Source organism: Sinohyriopsis cumingii, chromosome 15 (assembly GCF_028554795.1).
Source record: "Sinohyriopsis cumingii isolate HCF-2022 chromosome 15, ASM2855479v2, whole genome shotgun sequence".
Lineage (NCBI taxonomy): Eukaryota > Metazoa > Mollusca > Bivalvia > Unionida > Unionidae > Sinohyriopsis > Sinohyriopsis cumingii.
This window is the reverse complement of record NC_142975.1, coordinates 125,203,146-125,225,032: the sequence shown is the minus strand read 5'-3', so window position 1 is coordinate 125,225,032 and position 21,887 is coordinate 125,203,146. Positions and strand designations below refer to the sequence as shown.

Genomic DNA, 21,887 nt, shown 5'->3' with positions numbered 1-21,887 from the left:
TATATTTAATATACAGAATACCCCTTATTTCATAATTACCATCTACAGTCATCTTTTACACCTAGACTGTCAACAGCCAACAATGTTTGCTTACTGCTTCCTTCTACATACTGTAACTATTCTCAAGAAAACTATCTACTATAGTCTATGTACAAACTGTTACTATTCTCACTTCCTACTTCAGTCTATGTACAAACTGTTACTATTCTCACTACCTACTCCAGTTTATGTACAAACTGTTACTATTCTCACTACCTACTCCAGTTTATGTACAAACTGTTACTATTCTCACTACCTACTTCAGTCTATGTACAAACTGTTACTATTCTCACTACCTACTTCAGTCTATGTACAAACTGTTACTATTCTCACTACCTACTTCAGTCTATGTACAAACTGTTACTATTCTCACTACCTACTTCAGTCTATGTAAAAACTGTTACTATTCTCACTACCTACTTCAGTCTATGTAAAAACTGTTACTATTCTGACTACCTACTTCTGTCTATGTACAAACTGTTACTATTCTGACTACCTACTTCAGTCTATGTACAAACTGTTACTATTTTCACTACCTACTTCAGTCTCTATACAAACTGTTACTATTCTCACTACCTACTTCAGTCTATGTACAAACTGTTACTATTCTCACTATCTACTTCAGTCTATGTACAAACTGTTTCTGTTTTCAAGGAATCTACCTGTTTCAATCTACGTACAAACTACCTACTCCAGTCTATGTACAAACTGTTACTATTCTCACTATCTACTTCAGTCTGTACAAACTGTTACTTTCACACTGAGGCTATCTACTAACAAACCAGACAACTCACCTTGTAGTCATTTCTTCTACACTCCTCCGCCCTGTCATATAAACTAGCTGTCTGTGTTGGTAGAGACTTGTTGCTATCCACAAATGTACCACTGGCTACAGTGTAGCCATTGAGTCTTCCTTCATCGATGTTACAGTACACTGGAACATTTAACTGAAATGTACATAATATAGTGTGAGTAGTTTTTTGAGTCTCCCTTCACTGATGTCACAGTACAATGGAACATTTAACTGAAATGTTCATAATATAGTGCGAGTACACTTTTGAGTCTCCCTTCATTGATGTCACAGTACAATGGAACATTTAACTGAAAAGTTCATAATATAGTGTGCATATCTTTTTAGTCTCCCTTCACTGATGTCACAGTACAATGGAATATTTAACTGAAATGTTCATAATATAGTGTGAGCATTTTTTAAAATTCTTCTTCATTGATGTCACAGTACAATGGAACATTTAACTGAAATGTTCATAATATAGTGTGCGCATTTTTTTAGTCTCCCTTCACTGATGTCACAGTACAATGGAACATTTAACTGAAATGTTCATAATATAGTGTGCGCATATTTTTAGTCTCCCTTCACTGATGTTACAGTACAATGGAACATTTAACTGAAATGTTCATAATATAGTGTGCGCATTTTTTTTGTCTCCCTTCACTGATGTTACAGTACAATGGAACATTTAACTGAAATGTTCATAACATAGTGTGAGTAATTTTTTGAGTCTCCCTTCACTGATGTCACAGTACAATGGAACATTTAACTGAAATGTTCATAATATAGTGTGAGTAGCTTTTTGAGTCTCCCTTCATTGATGTTACAGTACAACGGAACATTTAACTGAAATGTTCATAACATAGTGTGAGTAGTTTTTTGAGTCTCCCTTCACTGATGTCACAGTACAATGGAACATTTAACTGAAATGTTCATAATATAGTGTGAGTAGCTTTTTGAGTATCCCTTCATCAATGTTACAGTACACAAATTTCTTATAACACCTGTCCTGGGTATGACTTTTGATCTTTAGACCCCAAAATCAACAGGTTCCTCTATTACACAAAGTGCAAGCCCTCCACAAACTTTGGTCAAGGTAGGTGGTGCAAAACAATGCAAACAAGAGCCCCCAAGATGCAAATGCTGCTCCCCTGGCTGAAAAGAATTTCCAAGAAATCATGATGAGACCATTTCTTCTGTTTAAGTGCTGAGTACGAAACCATCTCTGATATTCTTAAGTAATTAGATTTTCAAATTAGTCACTGTGGCAGCCATATTGGCTGTAAGATCAGCATCAATTTAACCTATTAGGTTAAACAAGACATCATCAGAAGACTTTTGGTGAAAACCCCAGGTTTATATGATCAGCCATTTGTAACAGGTTTTTGAATTTGTTTATTGCAGCACAGCATCCATTTTTGAGGTTAGACTGACACCATTTTCATTCAGGACCACCTAGTTATCATAATTAGTCTGGTGAAAATCCCATGTCAATATGATACTCCATTTACAACTGCAACAATAACAAGATTTTCAAGATGCCTGCCATGGTGGCCATGCTGGATGTTAGATGGGGACCATTTTCATTTAGTACCAATTAGACAACGTAAGAAATCTTCTGGTAAGGCTGGATGTTAGATGGGGACCATTTTCATTTAGTACCAATTAGACAACATAAGAAATCTTCTGGTGAGGCTGGATGTTAGATGGGGACCATTTTCGTTTAGTACCAATTAGAAAACGTAAGAAATCTTCTGGTAAGAACCCAATGCTGATATGACTTTCATCTAGGAGTAGTGACAAGATCTTCAGGATGGCCACTTTGATATTAGGACCAACTATATATCATAGGAAGTCTTTCAGTGAAAATCCCATATTGATATGACCATCAAATAAAGTGTATTAACAAAAAATATTTTCAAGCTGGCCACTGGGGTGGCCACACTGATTGTCCAAGCTAAACCATTTTTGGATCAACTAGACATCATATAAAGTCTTCTGATGAAAAAGCCATGTCAATATGACTTTCTGTTCAGAAGAAGCCATGCAAAGCTAGCTGAAAGATTGGCACCAGTTACATTTAGCACCAACCACAATGTCTTTCAGTGAAACTCTTATGTTCATATCATCATCCATTCAACAGGAGTAGCAATAACAAGATTTTCAAGACAGCCACTGTGGTGGCCATATCAGATGTCCAAGCTGGACCATTTAGGACCAACTAGACACCACAAGAAGTCTTCTGGTGAAAACTCCATGTTGATACGAGTTTTCATTCAGAACAAGTAGTGATAAGATTTTCAATATGGCTGTTGTAATGACCATACTGGATGCCAGATTGGCACAATTATCATTTAGGACCAAGCAGATTTTCAAGATAACCACTGTGGTGGTCTACTGGATGTCTGAACAACACAATAATTATCTAGGACCAACTAGACCTTGGGATGAATGTGTGTGTAATGTTTCATGGCAGTTTTGTAAGTAGTTAAGGAGGAGTAGTGATAAAAAAGGATGTGCAAACTGAAAGACCTTTGAGGACAGACAACAGTCTATTGTATACGCTCGTTTGGTTAAGGTCTCTGACATAATAGTAATGTTTTGTGCTTAAATTATTTTTTTCCCTTCATTCACAGTGACCTTGATCTTTTACAATATGACCTTGGAACAGACAAGCTTCTTTCCTACCTTAAATGCAAGCTACTAAAAAAAAATTGGCAAGGGTAGCTACTGGGGACCTCGAGTTATTGTATAGAACAGAACAGACATACAGACTGAAATGGCATCATAATTTGACATGCACTGACTTAGGGTGGGCTTATGAAGAGGGTTCATTACCACTGATTAATGGTACAAGTATATACAGGACATACTCATAGATGGTACTTTACCACTGATCATTGGTACAAGTATAAACAGAACATACTCAAAGATGGTAATTACCACTGATCACTGGTACAAGTATACACAGGACATACTCAGAGACGGTACATTACCACTGATCATTGGTACAAGTATATAAAGAACATACTCAGAGATGGTACATTACCACTGATCATTGGTACAAGTATATAAGGACAAACTTAAAGACAAATTAGATACTCTGCAGACCAAAAGACAGAAACACTCATACCTGTGCTAAGGCCTCCTTTGTCTTTTGAAACATCTCAAGAGCTTGTGTATATGCTTCCTGGTAGAAATAGAATGTTCCTAGATCATAGGACAACTGTCAAAACAAAAACAAACAAAAAAGAGAAAATAAATCAAACAAAAGTTTATAAGTTGTATATCAATTAATGAAAACAAAACAAAAAGTTTTCAATACCATAATGCACTGTGGTTTTCATTCTAAAGGTTAAAACCCAATACTGGGTTGCATAATGTAATGCACTGGGTTGCCATGCTGATTCAAAATGGATTGCAATATTATGATCTTATGAAAAATCTAGACAAAAGATAGAATTGTTGGGTCATGACATTAACGATTTTCTCCATCTAGGTCATGAGAAACAAGTTTGAAAACCACTGTCTTAATATGTTGCTTAGACTCTGTACAAGCGGAAACAAACACAAACATTCCACACAAAAAACACAGGACAAGTAGTACCTTTTATTTGGTCAAAGAATTGAGAGATACTTTTCTATTTAAGGGAAGAAACTGCGTGTTTGTGCGTGTGTGTTGTCTAAAAAAAGTTGAAGGAATCTAAACAGCAACTTTTGTATAGAATGTTTGATGTACTCTAGTGGTCATATTATTTCATCAGCAATCCATCTATAAATCAAATTCATAATATTATAGCTAGAGATTCATTCATACAGTGGTGTGGAAATATGGACTGACCTTCATTCTTATATTCCTTGTCAAATTTGACACTCGTAAGAGTATCTGGATATTAATGCTTTTCCTGAACTGAGATAAATGCCTAAATTATACTACTTTTTGTTCTACTATTCCACTGTTCCAAGTTACACTACAGCATTAACTTAATAGAGTTTCCCGGACAAGTGAATCTCCTTAATCTAAGTTCTACCAATACTTTGGAATAAGTGTTGATTTTCCCCTGTCCTTGTGAACTTTTTTAACAGAAAAATTACTTCAAATTAATGAAATTACCCACTCCACCTAACCGAAGAATTCTTCAAGACTGACATGATCATCAATTCCAGTTTACTGACCTGACAGACAAATTCTTTCGGATGAATGGTATCTCCCTGATTCCATTTGAACTCTGGCTCAGCTTGGTCATCAGATGGGAGAGTCATACTGGCAAAGTTTGGCATACGAATCATACGACCACAGTTCAAACATCGCTGGAGGTTCTCAACAGATATGGCAGATTTTTCCCTCAGCTGCTAACAAACACCATGTAGTGAGAGTTGTACACAAGAAATATTTTCTAGCAGCCATGTATAAAATCTTTCATCTGTATAAATATTCAGTAAGTTTATGGCTGTATCTTCAAGTCAAAAGCAAGGACCATAACTCCAATAAGTGATGCAAATGAAAAAGTATAATGGCAATGAAAACTCAAGAAATGGTAAGCAACTGGCTAAAATAAATACAGCCCTGCCTCTGCAGCACCCCACTTCTAACCCATAAAGGACAGGAGTCAAAATAAGCAGCAGCTTCTAAAGAAATCAAGGGAAGATACAGTTTCGTCAATATCTACACCTTTAAATGACAACCATAAAACATACCAAGTTTTACAGAAATCGATAAAAAGCTGCAAGACAAACTGCATTTCTTCAAAGATGGAGCTCTTCAAATGATCTACAATTACAAACTTGGTTTTTATCCGAGTATTCTTTTAAAACCTAGCTAAATTAGGAACAATGACTTACTGTTTTGATGACGACTTCTGACTGCATTGAGGTCATCAGCACATCAGCTGGTCCCGGCCTACGTAAAGTAAACAAATAATTTATCTTATTTGTGTTTTTGCCCATTCAATTGCCATTGAGTTTTAAAAAATCCCACCAGATTTGTGCTTGCAGACTAAAATGTCCAAGTCCCTAAAGTTACAAAAATGTAAGAAATTGTTACGATGTCAGAAAAATCTAATTCAGGTCATCTACTTCTACTAATCATATTTTATACGGCCAAATAAAATTATATTTCTTTCCAAAAAGTCAAAATAAGAAAAAAAGTCAAAAAATCTGTAAACACCTGAAAAACTGCAGTAATGACCTGAAAATGATCAGTCAACATATGCATATAAATAAAGGCAATCAAACTGTATTCCTCTACGTTGTATGATCTTTTAACTATCTTGCTAACAAGCTTCTTGGGATAGCTGGAAGAAATGACGAAAGGGGGCCCCGAGTGGCCGAGTGGTCTAAAGCGTTCGCCGTTACGGATCACTGCCATCTCACCTCTGTCTGCGCTGGTTCGAGTCTCAGATTCAGCCAATGTAGATATGTGAGAAAGCATGCCAGTAGCTTCTCGTGGGTCGGTGGTTCTTTCCGGGGTTTTCCCGGGTTCTTCCTCCACCATTAATACTGGCCGCCATATATAGCCTATCGTGTGCTGAAAAATGGCGTTAAACCCCACAACAACATTCTAAGATACTGAATTACATTTCACAAACTCTGGTAAAAGACAGTTCAATGATAGATCATTTAACATGGTTAACTTGTCTGGTCATTCATCATTCATTGAGACTGTAAGTTGTAACAATCATAGGAATCCTGAATTTAATGAAATCTGTAGACAAGATGTTCAGTTTTTTTACACACACATACACACACACACACTCTCATTCTCTCTCTCTCTCGCATACATCAGCAGGAATGGTTGTTCTCACACGGCATTAAAAGGAACTGCCAGTTACATGTCACAAATCCAGCACCCTATATTAGAAAATGGCAAATCTTCTGTGTCATGGCAAGGTATGTCACAGCATTATATCACATTCGATAAATGTGTGATGTTGATTTTAAAAGTACTGGATTAATTACTTCATGCAGTCATCTAAGGTATGTCACAACATTATATAACATTACATAAATGTGAGACGTCAAAAGCATGAAATAATTACTTCATTCAGTTGTACAAGGTATGTCACAGGATTATATCATGTAAGATAAATGTGATGTCAAAAGCACTGGAAAATTACTTCATGCAGTCATATGAGGTATGTCACAGCTTTATATCAAATTAGATAAATGGTTACTGTCACAAGTATTGGATAATTAATTCATGATGTCATACAAGGTAAATATGTCATATCATTATATTACTTTAAGTAAATGTGTAATCGTAAGCACTGGATAATTACTACACATCATATCATGTTCATGTCCAGTGTCAGAAAATATTGGGTAATTACTTAACAAGGTTATACAAGTTTAGTACTCACATTAAATGAATGTGCAATGTCAAAAGCACTGGATAATTACTTCATGGAGTCAAACAAGTAAGCCTGTCACACCATTACATTACATTAGGTAAATGTGTTACCTCAGAAGCATCAGAAAACTGGGATCTTTCATTTGTACTCATTCATATTCAGGCAAAGGCTTGCAAAATAAAGACATTATTAAACATTTTTTGGTAAATTCCGTGAGAATTGAACAGTCTCAAACCTTGAATTATATCTCAGAAGAAACTTACATCTGCATGAATGTTTTAATTGGTCTGACTGGAAAGCTGTCCCTTACAATGGCCAATATGCACCTGAAAATAAAAACAATTACAATTAACATTTGTTTTTTTTTTAATTTTCCTCAAACAGTAATTAGCTATTAATGAATCAATATGAATTTATCAATATATTTAATCAGGACTGTCAAATGGTTATACAAAACATTAAAACAAATTGTTAAATGTCATTCCTTCCCCAACACTGAAGAAGTTGTCTGAAATAGGAAGTGGTGTGAAGCAGAAAGAGGAAAAATTCTTTTCCAACAAGTAATACTGGACTTATTTCATTCTGGTAGAAGAAAATATGACATCTCAACAAATTACATACCTGTGTTAATACAAGATACAGCTCATCTTGTGGTACAAAAACTACTATATTTTAATTAGTGGAAAACCAACAAGTTAGAATATATTATTTTTTGTACCATATAATTAAATATATCTGCTATTAACATCAGAAAAGAAATATACCAATCTTTTTCCAAAATTAAACCTTCTGAATTTTGAGCTCAGTTTTTAACTCCAAACAATATGCCTTCTAAATCTACCTTAACTTGAATACTATTTAGAAGCTTACCATAAAAAAGCAGCTATTTATGAAAGATTTTACTATACATCAAATCAAGTGAGACTGTACCACATTTTAACATTACACATCACATACCATCTATGATACAGTTGGATGGCAAATGCCGCCTCTTCTGAAACTGAGTCCAGGTCCACAATGGAATATTTTGCAGCTTCTGCTCCTGCTGGAATTGTTATTCTCAACAACTCCACCAGCAGTGTCTGCAGCAGGGAGGATGGAACCCTGAGAATAAAAACAACACTGGAACAGTCACTGGCTACAACAGGTATGACATTTATGACTAGAGTCCTTCAAATGGCAGATTCAACCATGGCAGCGGGACATTTAAAATGAAAGATAAGGGGCTGGCGGTATTAATTAGTAGAAAATCACACATGTGCTGTTGCTATAAGCTAAAAATCAACATGGCTTTTAAAAGGCCACGTATAATATAGCTTGTGAAATCATTCAATTCAAAGTAGGTCATGTGGAAGCCTTGTGCTTCTAAAATAGTGCTAGTATATTGACTTAACATTTGCCTCTGTATTTGCCTCACAAGACTTCAAGTAAAAATAAAAGCACCATTTTACCATACTTTTGATTCTCATGGCTTCAAATAAAGACGAGAACCATTCTGCCCATACTTTTGACTCTCATGAATCTCTAAAGACAAAGCACTGTGTTGCCAATACTTTGGACTCTCAAGACTTTAAACTAAAGATAAAACCACCGTTTTGCCTGTGGTTTTGACTTTACATTCAATCCCCAGTTGGTTTTCTTTATACTTCATAAACACATCCAAGAAATGCAAATTAATCAATCATGTGTTCTAATACTTACGTAGAAAAATGAACTAGAAACCCTATTTTTAATGTAAGCTTCATACCATATTTGGTGTCTCCATATGGAGGCATTTTTATTTACTAAACTGAAACAAAGTGTTTGTGTTTGCGATTGAACAGACATGACATGACAGGAGAGACAGGCTTGTGTAGCACTACATATGTACATCTCTACAGATGTGGTGTGGACATAAAAATAAGAGTTTGAGTTTGTTATATTTTGCTTGTGTTTTGCAAGTTTACACTCACCCCCTTATAAGTGTGACTAGGTTCCATTTCAGGTAGGCAGCAACCTTGAGGGCCAAGATTCTCAGGGCACGCACCTTTCGGTTTTCCTGTGGAGGTATGGGTGTGGTTCTACTGCTTGCTCCTTTATCTGAAAGAATAAGAGTATTGTTGAATTTTTAATTAAAAAAATCAGCTGGAAAGCATCATGTGGCTGCGATTAATTATCCATTGTAACAAGCAGTTTTTGCAGGTATATGAGGTTCTTACAACCAAACCTTGCACTCAAAACCTTTAAGTCAAGTATTGTTTGTCTTTGTGTGTGAAGAGGATTAGGCATGAATTCATTAGGTCTGTACTTTCCATTGTGAAGGTTGCATTACGACCATTATGACAGATGAATCTGGAAGATGGCACACTGAAGGATGCATTACAACCATTATGACAGATGAATCTGGGAGATGGCACACTGAAGGAAACATTACAACCATTATGACAGATGAATCTGGGAGATGGCACACTGAAGGTTGCATTACGACCGCTATGACAGACGAATCTGGGAGATGGCACACTGAAGGATGCATTACAATCATTATGACAGATGAATCCGAGAGGTCATCTCTCAGTAGCTTACAGCACAATAAAGGATATATTATTACCACTGTGACAGATGAATCTGGAAGGCCAACTCTCAAAAGCTGATGGCACAGTGAAGGATACACTATGACTGATTAATTTGGGAGGTCAGCTCTCTGTAGCAAATAACACAGTGAAGGATGCATTATAACTACCATAAAGAATAAATCTGGTAGATCAAAAACCTCTGACTCAGTAGCTAAAGATAAAGTGAGAAAGCATATTAACCAATATGATAGAAAATCTTGGGACCTCAACTCTGACCCAGTTGTGGGTGGCACAGTATAGGATGCATTTTGACTACTACAATAGATGACCTTGGGACTTCAACTCTGACCCAGTTGTGGGTGGGACAGTATAGGAGACATTTTGACAACTACAACCTGGGACTTCAACTCTGACCCATTTGTGTATGGCATGGTAGATGATATATTTTGACCACCATAATAGATGAATGTTGGACCTCATTTCTGAACCAGATGCAGATCACACATGGAAGATTCATTTTTGGAAATGATGACAGATAAATCTGGAAGCTCAACTGTGACCCAATTGCTGACAGCACAATGGAAGATACATTTTGGAAATATGTGATAGATAAATGTGGACATCAGAATGGCATCATTTTAACTAGATGATGAGATGAACATGTGTGTAAAATGTCATGGCAATCCTCCAAGGACGAGAATAGTGATAAAAATCTGTAAAAACAGATGGATAAACTATAGATAATACCACAGACCAGAAGAATAGTACTAAAAAATCTGTAATAACAGATGGATAGACTATAGACAATACCACAGACCAGAAGAGTAGTGATAAAAAATCTGTAATAACAGATGGATAGACTATAGACAATACCACAGACCAGAAGAATAGTACTAAAAAATCTGTAATAACAGACGGATAGACTATAGACAATACCACAGATCAGAATAGCGATAAAAATCTGTAATAACAGATGGATAGACTATAGACAATACCACAGACCAGAAGAATAGTACTAAAAAATCTGTAATAACAGACGGATAGACTATAGACAATACCACAGATCAGAATAGTGATAAAAATCTGTAATAACAGATGGATAGACTATAGACAATACCACAGACCAGAAGAGTAGTGATACAAATCTGTAATAACAGATGGATAGACTATAGACAATACCACATACCAGACCAGAATAGTGATAAAAAATCTGTAATAACAGATGAATAGACTAAAGAAAATCCCACAGACTAGAAGAATAGTGATAAAAATCTGTAATAACAGATGGATAGACTATAGACAATACCACAGATCAGAATAGTGATAAAAATCTGTAATAACAGATGGATAGACTATAGACAATACCACAGACCAGAATAGTGATAAAAATCTGTAAAAACAGACGGATAGACTATAGACAATACCACAGATCAGAATAGTGATAAAAATCTGTAAAAACAGATGGATAAACTATAGATAATACCACAGACCAGAAGAATAGTACTAAAAAATCTGTAATAACAGACGGATAGACTATAGACAATACCACAGATCAGAATAGTGATAAAAATCTGTAATAACAGATGGATAGACTATAGACAATACCACAGACCAGAAGAGTAGTGATAAAAAATCTGTAATAACAGATGGATAGGCTATAGACAATACCACAGACCAGAAGAATAGTACTAAAAAATCTGTAATAACAGACGGATAGACTATAGACAATACCACAGATCAGAATAGTGATAAAAATCTGTAATAACAGATGGATAGACTATAGACAATACCACAGACCAGAAGAGTAGTGATACAAATATGTAATAACAGATGGATAGACTATAGAAAATCCCACAGACTAGAAGAATAGTGATAAAAATCTGTAATAACAGATGGATAGACTATAGACAATACCACAGATCAGAATAGTGATAAAAATCTGTAATAACAGATGGATAGACTATAGACAATACCACAGACCAGAATAGTGATAAAAATCTGTAATAACAGACGGATAGACTATAGACAATACCACAGATCAGAATAGTGATAAAAATCTGTAATAACAGACGGATAGACTATAGACAATACCACAGATCAGAACAGTGATAAAAATCTGTAATAACAGACGGATAGACTATAGACAATACCACAGATCAGAAGTGATAAAAATCTGCAATAACAGATGGATAGACTATAGACAATACCACAGATCAGAATAGTGATAAAAATCTGTAATAACAGATGGATAGACTATAGACAATACCACAGACCAGAAGAGTAGTGATAAAAATCTGTAATAACAGATGGATAGACTATAGACAATACCACAGATCAGAATAGTTATAAAAATCTGTCATAACAGATGGATAAACTATAGACAATACCACAGACCAGAAGAGTAGTGATAAAAAATCTGTAATAACAGATGGATAGACTATAGACAATACCACAGACCAGAATAGTGATAAAAATCTGTAATAACAGATGGATAGACTATAGACAATACCACAGATCAGAATAGTGATAAAAATCTGTAAAAACAGATGGATAAACTATAGATAATACCACAGACCAGAAGAATAGTACTAAAAAATCTGTAATAACAGATGGATAGACTATAAACAATACCACAGACCAGAAGAGTAGTGATAAAAAATCTGTAATAACAGATGGATAGACTATAGACAATACCACAGACCAGAAGAATAGTACTAAAAAATCTGTAATAACAGACGGATAGACTATAGACAATACCACAGATCAGAATAGTGATAAAAATCTGTAATAACAGATGGATAGACTATAGACAATACCACAGACCAGAAGAGTAGTGATACAAATCTGTAATAACAGATGGATAGACTATAGACAATACCACATACCAGACCAGAATAGTGATAAAAAATCTGTAATAACAGATGAATAGACTAAAGAAAATCCCACAGACTAGAAGAATAGTGATAAAAATCTGTAATAACAGATGGATAGACTATAGACAATACCACAGATCAGAATAGTGATAAAAATCTGTAATAACAGATGGATAGACTATAGACAATACCACAGACCAGAATAGTGATAAAAATCTGTAATAACAGACGGATAGACTATAGACAATACCACAGATCAGAATAGTGATAAAAATCTGTAATAACAGACGGATAGACTATAGACAATACTACAGACCAGAATAGTGATAAAAATCTGTAATAACAGACGGATAGACTATAGACAATACCACAGATCAGAATAGTGATAAAAATCTGTAATAACAGACGGATAGACTATAGACAATACTACAGACCAGAATAGTGATAAAAATCTGTAATAACAGACGGATAGACTATAGACAATACCACAGATCTGAATAGTGATAAAAATCTGTAATAACAGATGGATAGACTATAGACAATACCACAGATCAGAATAGTGATAAAAATCTGTAATAACAGACGGATAGACTATAGACAATACTACAGACCAGAATAGTGATAAAAATCTGTAATAACAGACGGATAGACTATAGACAATACCACAGATCTGAATAGTGATAAAAATCTGTAATAACAGATGGATAGACTATAGACAATACCACAGATCAGAATAGTGATAAAAATCTGTAATAACAGATGGATAGACTATAGACAATACCACAGACCAGAAGAGTAGTGATAAAAATCTGTAATAACAAATGGATTGACTGCAGACAATACCACAGACCAGACCAGAATAGTGATAAAAAATCTGTAATAACAGATAAATAGACATAAGACAATCCCACAGACTAGAAGAATAGTGATAAAAATCTGTAATAACAGATGGATAGACTACAGACAATCCCACAGACTAGAAGAATAGTGATAAATATATGTAATAGATGGATAGACTAAAGACAATCCCACTGAGCAGACACAGAATAGTGATAAAAATCTGTAATAACCTGTGGATAGACTACAGACAATCCCACAAACTAGAAGAATAGTGATAAAAATCTGTACTAACAGATGGGTACTACTACAGACAATCCCACAGACCAGACCGGAATAGTGATAAAAATCTGTAATAACAGATGGATAGACTACAGACAATCCCACAAACTAGAAGAATAGTGATAAAAATCTGTAATAACAGATGGATAGACTACAGTCAATGCCAGACCAGAACAGTGATAAAAATCTGTAATAATAGATGGATAGACTACAGACAATCCCACAAACTAGAAGAATAGTGATAAAAATCTGTAATAACAGATGGATAGACTACAGACAATCCCACAGACTAGAAGAATAGTGATAAATATATGTAATAGATGGACAGACTAAAGACAATCCCACTGACCAGACCAGAATAGTGATAAAAATCTGTAATAACCTGTGGATAGACTACAGACAATCCCACAAACTAGAAGAATAGTGATAAAAATCTGTACTAACAGATGGGTACTACTACAGACAATCCCACAGACCAGACCAGAATAGTGATAAAAATCTGTAATAACAGATGGATAGACTACAGACAATCCCACAAACTAGAAGAATAGTGATAAAAATCTGTAATAACAGATGGATAATCTACAGTCAATGCCAGACCAGAATAGTGATAAAAATCTGTAATAACAGATGGATAGACTACAGTCAATGCCAGACCAGAATAGTGATAAAAATCTGTAATAACCTGTGGATAGACTACAGACAATCCCACAAACTAGAAGAATAGTGATAAAAATCTGTACTAACAGATGGGTACTACTACAGACAATCCCACAGACCAGACCACAATAGTGATAAAAATCTGTAATAACAGATGGATAGACTACAGACAATCCCACAAACTACAAGAATAGTGATAAAAATCTGTAATAACAGATGGATAATCTACAGTCAATGCCAGACCAGAATAGTGATAAAAATCTGTAATAACAGATGGATAGACTACAGTCAATGCCAGACCAGAACAGTGATAAAAATCTGTACTAACGGATAGATATACTACATACAATCCCACAGACCAGAAGAGTAATGACAAAAATCTGTCAAACAGATGGATAGACTACAGACAATCCCATAAACTAGAAGAATAGTGATAAAAATCTGTAATAACAGATGGATAGACTACAGTCAATGCCAGACCAGAACAGTGATAAAAATCTGTACTAACAGATAGATATACTACATACAATCCCCCAGACCAGAAGAGTAATGACAAAAATCTGTCAAACAGATGGATAGACTACAGACAATCCCACAGACCAGAATAGTATTGATACAAATCTGTACTAACAGATGGATAGACTATAGACAATACCACAGACCAGAAGAGTACTGATAAAAATCTGTACTAACAGATGGATAGACTATACACAATCCCACAGACCAGAAGATCTAAAAATGGGCTCAAGATGCGAGACAATAAGACAGTTCCAAAAATCTCTGAGATTTGTCTCCACTCTGCAGGATATCGCTAATATGCAATTGCAGTATTACACCTGAGCATGGAATTGCAAGTTCGCTGACAATTTTAAGTCTGATGTCCCCCAAATCAGGACCTGTGCATACTTTTTCAGCTGAAAAAATAAAAAATATATCTACTGCTTTTCTTTCGTGCATATCCATCCATGTTAATGTTGATGTTAGTAACGGACAAAAATTGTAAAAGATGATAAAAACTGTAAGATGGCAATTTGTATCCTTTTTAAATGAATGCATGTGACAACAAACAACAAAACTTGTGGCAATTTAAACATTCATGGATAGCAGTCTGCCATCTTGCAATAAAAAGTCTCTGACACCTGCTATATTATTTGCACAACCTCTCATTTGTTTGTAGTCGCTACCAATTTTAAAAACAAAAGCATCAAGGATGTAAAAAAATGCACAAAACTTAGTCATTTCATTCACTGATTTATAATTTCCAGCCTATCACCATGGAGTCCTTCAAATACTGTCTACTTATTGGCATTTCAGAGCAAATGGACGTTCTTGATGTAAACAAGCAGACAGGCTGCTCACTGTCCTTTTCTGGTTTCTAGAACAGCCCATTTCAGTAAAAACTGTTGTCTGCATCCAATACTTGCAATGTATAGTTTTAATATTTCTTAACAAAGTGAACAAATAAAATGGAAAAACTCTTGTATACATATGTTTAAAGAAATGCAACTCCATAATTTACAGCATTATTGAGATTATCAATGATGATAAACTACATCACTTCTGTTGCTTGTCAACAAAGACTCACCCATGCAAATATGGTGCATTGCAAAAAACAACTCCTGCTTGATTCGAAACACCAACAAGCTGACAGTGTTTGAGACCACCCAGTGACAATCAGGTTAGAATTTATAAATCAATGAATTAAAGGACTAAGTTTTGTGATTTTTTCTTTATATCCTTGGTGCTTTTTGTTTTTACAATCAATAGGTGTAAACAAACAGGAGGGTGTGCGAATAATATAATGTAACATTTTTTTCAAAGTTGAAGGACACACTTACCTATGGCAACAAAGATTTAATTTATTTTAAGGTTTAATTAATGAAAACAAAAGCAATTAAAGAAAAAAAGGAATTGTTAAAACAAATACTGGTAGATAATGAGTCAACACTAAAGTTAAAATAAGCACAAGATCTGGAACCAAAAATTCCCTTCACTGTTGCAGTTCATTTCATGTGAACCATACATTTGATTCCAGTACATGAAATGTTTTGCTAATAATAAAAATTCAATTTATTACTGAGTAAATATTTCTTTATATTTGTCATACACTGGGTGAAAAATAATGATCAGCATAAACCATGAAACTGATAGTGAATACATTCATATGTCTCTGTCATGTTAGCCGTCTCATAAGAACCAGGTAACAGTGTATTGTCTTGAATGTGCTGGATGTTTAAAAAACAATTTGTCATCTTGCTCTCTTTGATGATAGCCAAGTAGTTTTGTACATAAATCCAGGTCTGTAAGGACAATGTAAACATCACACCAATATCCTGGCAATATTTGATGTGTCCAAAGGAATGAAATCTCGACATAATTCTTATGAAAGACTTTTGATGCTTTACATACAAGATTTTTCTGCCCTGGAGACAATCTCCTGCAGTGATCTGGTTGCATGTCAAAACAATCTCCACTTTAAAGACATATCAATGCTCAAAGTTTTGCAGTAAATAATTCAGAATGTACAAACCTTGCCCTTGTCATATGTTTTATGATCAGCAAGAGATTGAAAAACAGAATAAGGAGGAAACTGCCTTTCATACATTACCTGGTGCATGAAAACACAAAGTTGAGTACAGTGTATTCTCATTTACCCAACAAAGTGCACTAACTTATCATATTAACCCATCTGTCAGATAAAGAAATATTACCAACACAATGTGTACTGTAGACTCGTGATTATCTTGGTTTCGATTCATAAGAGAAATCTGCCAACACATTAGATAGATGTCTAATGACAATTAAAAACCATGTAAAGTACACACTTGTTCATTAAAATGTCATGATTTCTGAGGCAAACATATGGCATACACACACACACCTTGGAGAGATTTAAACAACTGCATTTGAGTACATGCCCAGTCATTAAATATCATGCTCCAAAGGCACAACATATCAAATGTCACATACACACAAGTACCTTAGAGAGATTTCTAATCATGATGAACAAATGAGTACACATCCAGCCAATACATGTCATGCTCAGAAAGCACAATAGCTCATCTGAGAACATTTCCAAATATTAAATCTCTTGCTCACAAGACAATGTGAATACACACAGTCATTAGGTGGTGCTCTACAGTTTTGTATTTTGCATACATTAGAATTTTAAAGAAAAAGAATTTCCCTGCACTTCCTCACTGGCTATACCAGCTATTTAAAAAAGATCTTGTATATCTTAGGTAATTCCATTTATTTTGGTGTATGATTGATGGGTGTAATATGGGTTATAGAGTTTACAGCTTGGCTCCACTTAGTCATTTTCACTTCCTGGACATCATAGGTAAACTGAAGAAAAAAAAAAGAGACAATAACTTTTTTACATTTCATATATTTGGTAATTCATCCACTGCACTTTCAGAAGTTGGTATTGTCTAGTTGGGAGCAGTCATTTTATTTAGCAGTGTGCTTAAATCATGTACAATTTCCACAAGTACAATATCCAATGAAATGTCAGCCACATTACATCAAAGTAGCATAGAGGTATGCCAACATTCTCTTCGTTGTGCGTCTTCCAAATGTAAACAACTTCATCTTACATACGCCACTCTCTCAAAAGTACATAATATCTGGAGAGCACCCCCTTAATGAGCACATAGGTATTATCATTGTATGTTTTAATTTTGATCATATGGCTGAAAAATGTAAGTCGCAAGCATCAAAACAGTCCTTTTAAATAATTCTCCTGTATCCCCACCCCCACAGAATATTTATTAGTGTCAAAGTCTCACAGAAGCCCAGCCCCCTCCCCCAATCAAAAAGTGAGCTATTTTAAAAATGCACATTACATTTTGTGAACATAGCAACCAAAGTTATGCCCAAAGACAGAAACATGAAACTTGCCAGAATTATTCCTGAGATGTCACCAATAAATTTTACAGTCTGAAAAGGGATGGAACAGATGCAGTTCATGAAGGTCAAAGGTTAAAATATTTGCTTATTGTTTAATGTGGAAGAATGCAAATTTGCTTTGTCAGCATTTTTTCAATTCCACTGCAAATAAATGAAAAGTAACATTTTCACAATATATTTTTTTTACTTAAAGAACAGTCTTAAATTTAAGTTTGTTCCTGTATTCTAATTTCCCCATAATTAAGGTCACTACTCACACGATACTGCCTCAAGGTATATTATGTAAGCAAGAGCAAAATAAGCATAATTAGCTTATTTTCATGCATAAAATCAATGTTAATGTACCATTTTGTTCAGAACATCATACATAATGATATGAAAATAAGAAAAATAATTACATAAATTTTCATATTTTTATTAAGGTGGCACTCTACAGTTTCGTATTTTGCACAGGGTTAGACTTTTAAAGAAAAAGAATTCCCTGCATTTCCTCACTGGTCATACCTGCTATTTAGAAAAGACATTGTATATCTTAGGCACTGTTCAAAGAACCTTTAATTCTGTTTATTTTGGTGTATGATTGATGATTGTACTATGGGTTATAGAGCATACAGCTTGGCCTTACTCCAGATGTACATCTTTCGAAACACTGCTAGCTCCACTTGGTCACTTTCACTTCCTGGACTTCAGAGATAAATTGTATAAAAAAGGTGGCTGTAACTTCTTTTTTACATTTTATATATTTGGTGATTCATCCATTGCACTTTCAGAAGCTGGTATTGTCTAGTTAGGCAAAATTCATTTTCCCTATTTTAATAGGTTCTAAAGATAGTGTACTTTAGACTAATTTAGGCTGATTTTTTTTAGGACAAGGGAGCAGTCATTTTATTCAGCAGTGTGCTTAGATCATGTACAATTTCCGTAAGTACAATATCCAAAGAAATGTCAGCCACATTACATCAAAGTAGCATAGAGGTATGCCAGCATTCTCAACAATGTGCATGTTTCAAATGCAAACAACTTCACCTTACATACGTCACTCTCTCAAAAGTACATAAATGTTATGCTCACCACATACATGTGAATAAACATCCAGCCAGTAAATGCCATGCTCACAATACACAAATGAGTACACAACCAGCCATTAAATGTAATGCTCACAATACATAAAAGATTACACATCTAGCCACTAAATGTCATGCTCACAAGACACAAATGACAAATGAATACACATCCAGCCATTAAATGTCATGCTCACAAGACACAAATGACAAATGAGTACACATCCAGCAGTTAAATATCATACACAAGAGACAAATGAGTACACATCCAGCCACTAAATGTAATGCTCACAAGACACAAATGCATACACATCTAGCCACTAAATATCATGCTCAAAAGACGAGTACACAGCCATTAAATGTAATGCTCACAATACATAAAAAAGTACATATCTAGCCACTAAATGTCATGCTCACAAGACACAAATGACAAATGAATACACATCCAGCCATTAAATGTCATGCTCACAAGACACAAATGAAAGATGAGTACACATCCAGCCATTAAATATCACACTCAAAAGAGACAACAAGTGAGTACACATCCAGCCATTAAATGTCATGCTTGCAAAGCACAATGCCAGATACAAAAACATTACTAATACACCTTTTAATGTACAATTATGCTCATTATGTGTGCAAATTCTTGAAAGATAAATGTGCAGGTGCTAAATAAACAGTAATGACTAACTGGTAAATCATCAATAAAAGAAATGAAAATACTAAAACGGGTCTTCTTTCATAATTATTATGAACTGCATACAGGAAAATTCACTCCTATATGTGGAATAGACTTGTGTAATTATGTTTCAAACGATTTGGGACAAACAGACAAAAATGTGTTAACAGCATCAAAATAGGTAGCACAAAATAAAATCAAGATTCATAATTTACAGAGAGATAGAAGAATAACAGTAAACTCCTGTCTGTTATTACAGAGGGAGACAAAACTATCTTTTCTGCCCTAATGGTGCCTTTGGGAGATATCAAAATTAATCGTATGGAATTCTGAGAAAATATGTGGTTGTTTTCATTTTCATTATTTTAAATCATGCAAGCCAAATGGAAGAATATATATACATGTATAACAAATAAGTGTATGTGACAGATTTTGGACACAATTTATAGGTCAAGGTCTGGGAAAAGGGTCCGCTTTAAATGACAATTTCAAAACTGTCGGTTGCTTTGCCATAAAAAATACACAGGGGTTGCCAAAGTGTCCAATTTATAAGGATCTTCTGTCAGTGAATTCTGACACACAAAAAAAACAAAAACAATATTAAGCTACTTTGAAATATTTGATTTATATGGATCTTCTTTGAGTACAAATTCTGGCACAACAAAGAATACAATGTTAAGCTACTCTGCATAATCAGCTTTTGCACTGACAGCTTTGAAGACTCCTATTCTAGTTTCATTTTCTGCTGCCAAGAAAAAACGCTTCTCTCTGTGAGCAGTAGTATTAGGGTCTAGTGTAGTGACAAGTGTAGTAATATGAAATCAGGGTCTAGTTCATATCCATGACAAGTGTAGTAATATGAAATCAGGGTCTAGTTCATATCCATGACAAGTGTAGATATATGAAATCAGGGTCTAGTTCATATCCATGACAAGTGTAGATATATGGAATCAGTGTCTAGTTCATATCCATGACAAGTGTAGATATATGAAATCAGGGTCTAGTTCATATCCATGACAAGTGTAGATATATGGAATCAGTGTCTAGTTCATATCCATGACAAGTGTAGATATATGAAATCAGGGTCTAGTTCATATCCATGACAAGTGTAGATATATGGAATCAGTGTCTAGTTCATATCCATGACAAGTGTAGATATATGAAATCAGGGTCTAGTTCATATCCATGACAAGTGTAGATATATGGAATCAGTGTCTAGTTCATATCCACGACAAGTGTAGATATATGGAATCAGTGTCTAGTTTATATCCATGACAAGTGTAGATATATGGAATCAGTGTCTAGTTCATATCCATGACAAGTGTAGATATAAGGAATCAGTGTCTAGTTCATATCCATGACAAGTGTAGATATATGGAATCAGTGTCTAGTTCATATTCATGACAAGTATATGGAACAAGGATCTAGTTCATATCCATGACAACTGAAGTAGATGGAATCAGGATCTAGTTCATATCCATGACAAGCATCAGGATCAGTTCATATCGATGACAAGTGTAGTATCAGGATCTAGTTAATATTCATACCAAGTGTAGTATATAATACTTTTTGGAAAATATTAAAACATAAAACTGGTATTCAAATATTCTTTTGTTTACTCAGCTAGTTTGGCAGTACTTTGTAAAAGAAACAAACTGAAATGTAAATATGTAACACTGAATTAATCAGTATACAATGGAACAATTTAAAACATCTTAAATCACCTGAAATTTGAATTTCAACTAACATCATCATCATAATGTCAAAATTCTGAATAGCCACATTGCTCACAATATTGCCATTATATTTGTTAACTTTCGAAAAGATAACATGTATTACAGCAAGGTGGATA

The 21,887-nt window shown here is 34.6% G+C and overlaps 1 protein-coding gene across 4 annotated transcripts in view; it reads right to left on the bottom strand.

The window, feature by feature from the left end:
• Window positions 1-21,887, bottom strand: part of LOC149782692 (integrator complex subunit 8-like) — a 90,996-nt gene that overhangs the window by 48,868 nt on the left and 20,241 nt on the right. For all 4 annotated transcript variants that reach the window (XR_016414423.1, XR_016414424.1, XR_016414425.1 and 1 more), the window contains exons 3-9: window positions 9,132-9,258; window positions 8,137-8,283; window positions 7,443-7,505; window positions 5,672-5,729; window positions 5,006-5,179; window positions 3,963-4,055; window positions 834-986 (exon numbers count right to left, since the gene is read on the bottom strand). Coding sequence is in view for 1 of the 4 variants with exons in the window: in XM_089934184.1 (XP_089790310.1) it covers window positions 834-986; window positions 3,963-4,055; window positions 5,006-5,179; window positions 5,672-5,729; window positions 7,443-7,505; window positions 8,137-8,283; window positions 9,132-9,258 (815 nt within the window). In the remaining 3 variants the exon portion in view is untranslated. The remainder of the gene's footprint in view (window positions 1-833; window positions 987-3,962; window positions 4,056-5,005; window positions 5,180-5,671; window positions 5,730-7,442; window positions 7,506-8,136; window positions 8,284-9,131; window positions 9,259-21,887) is intronic.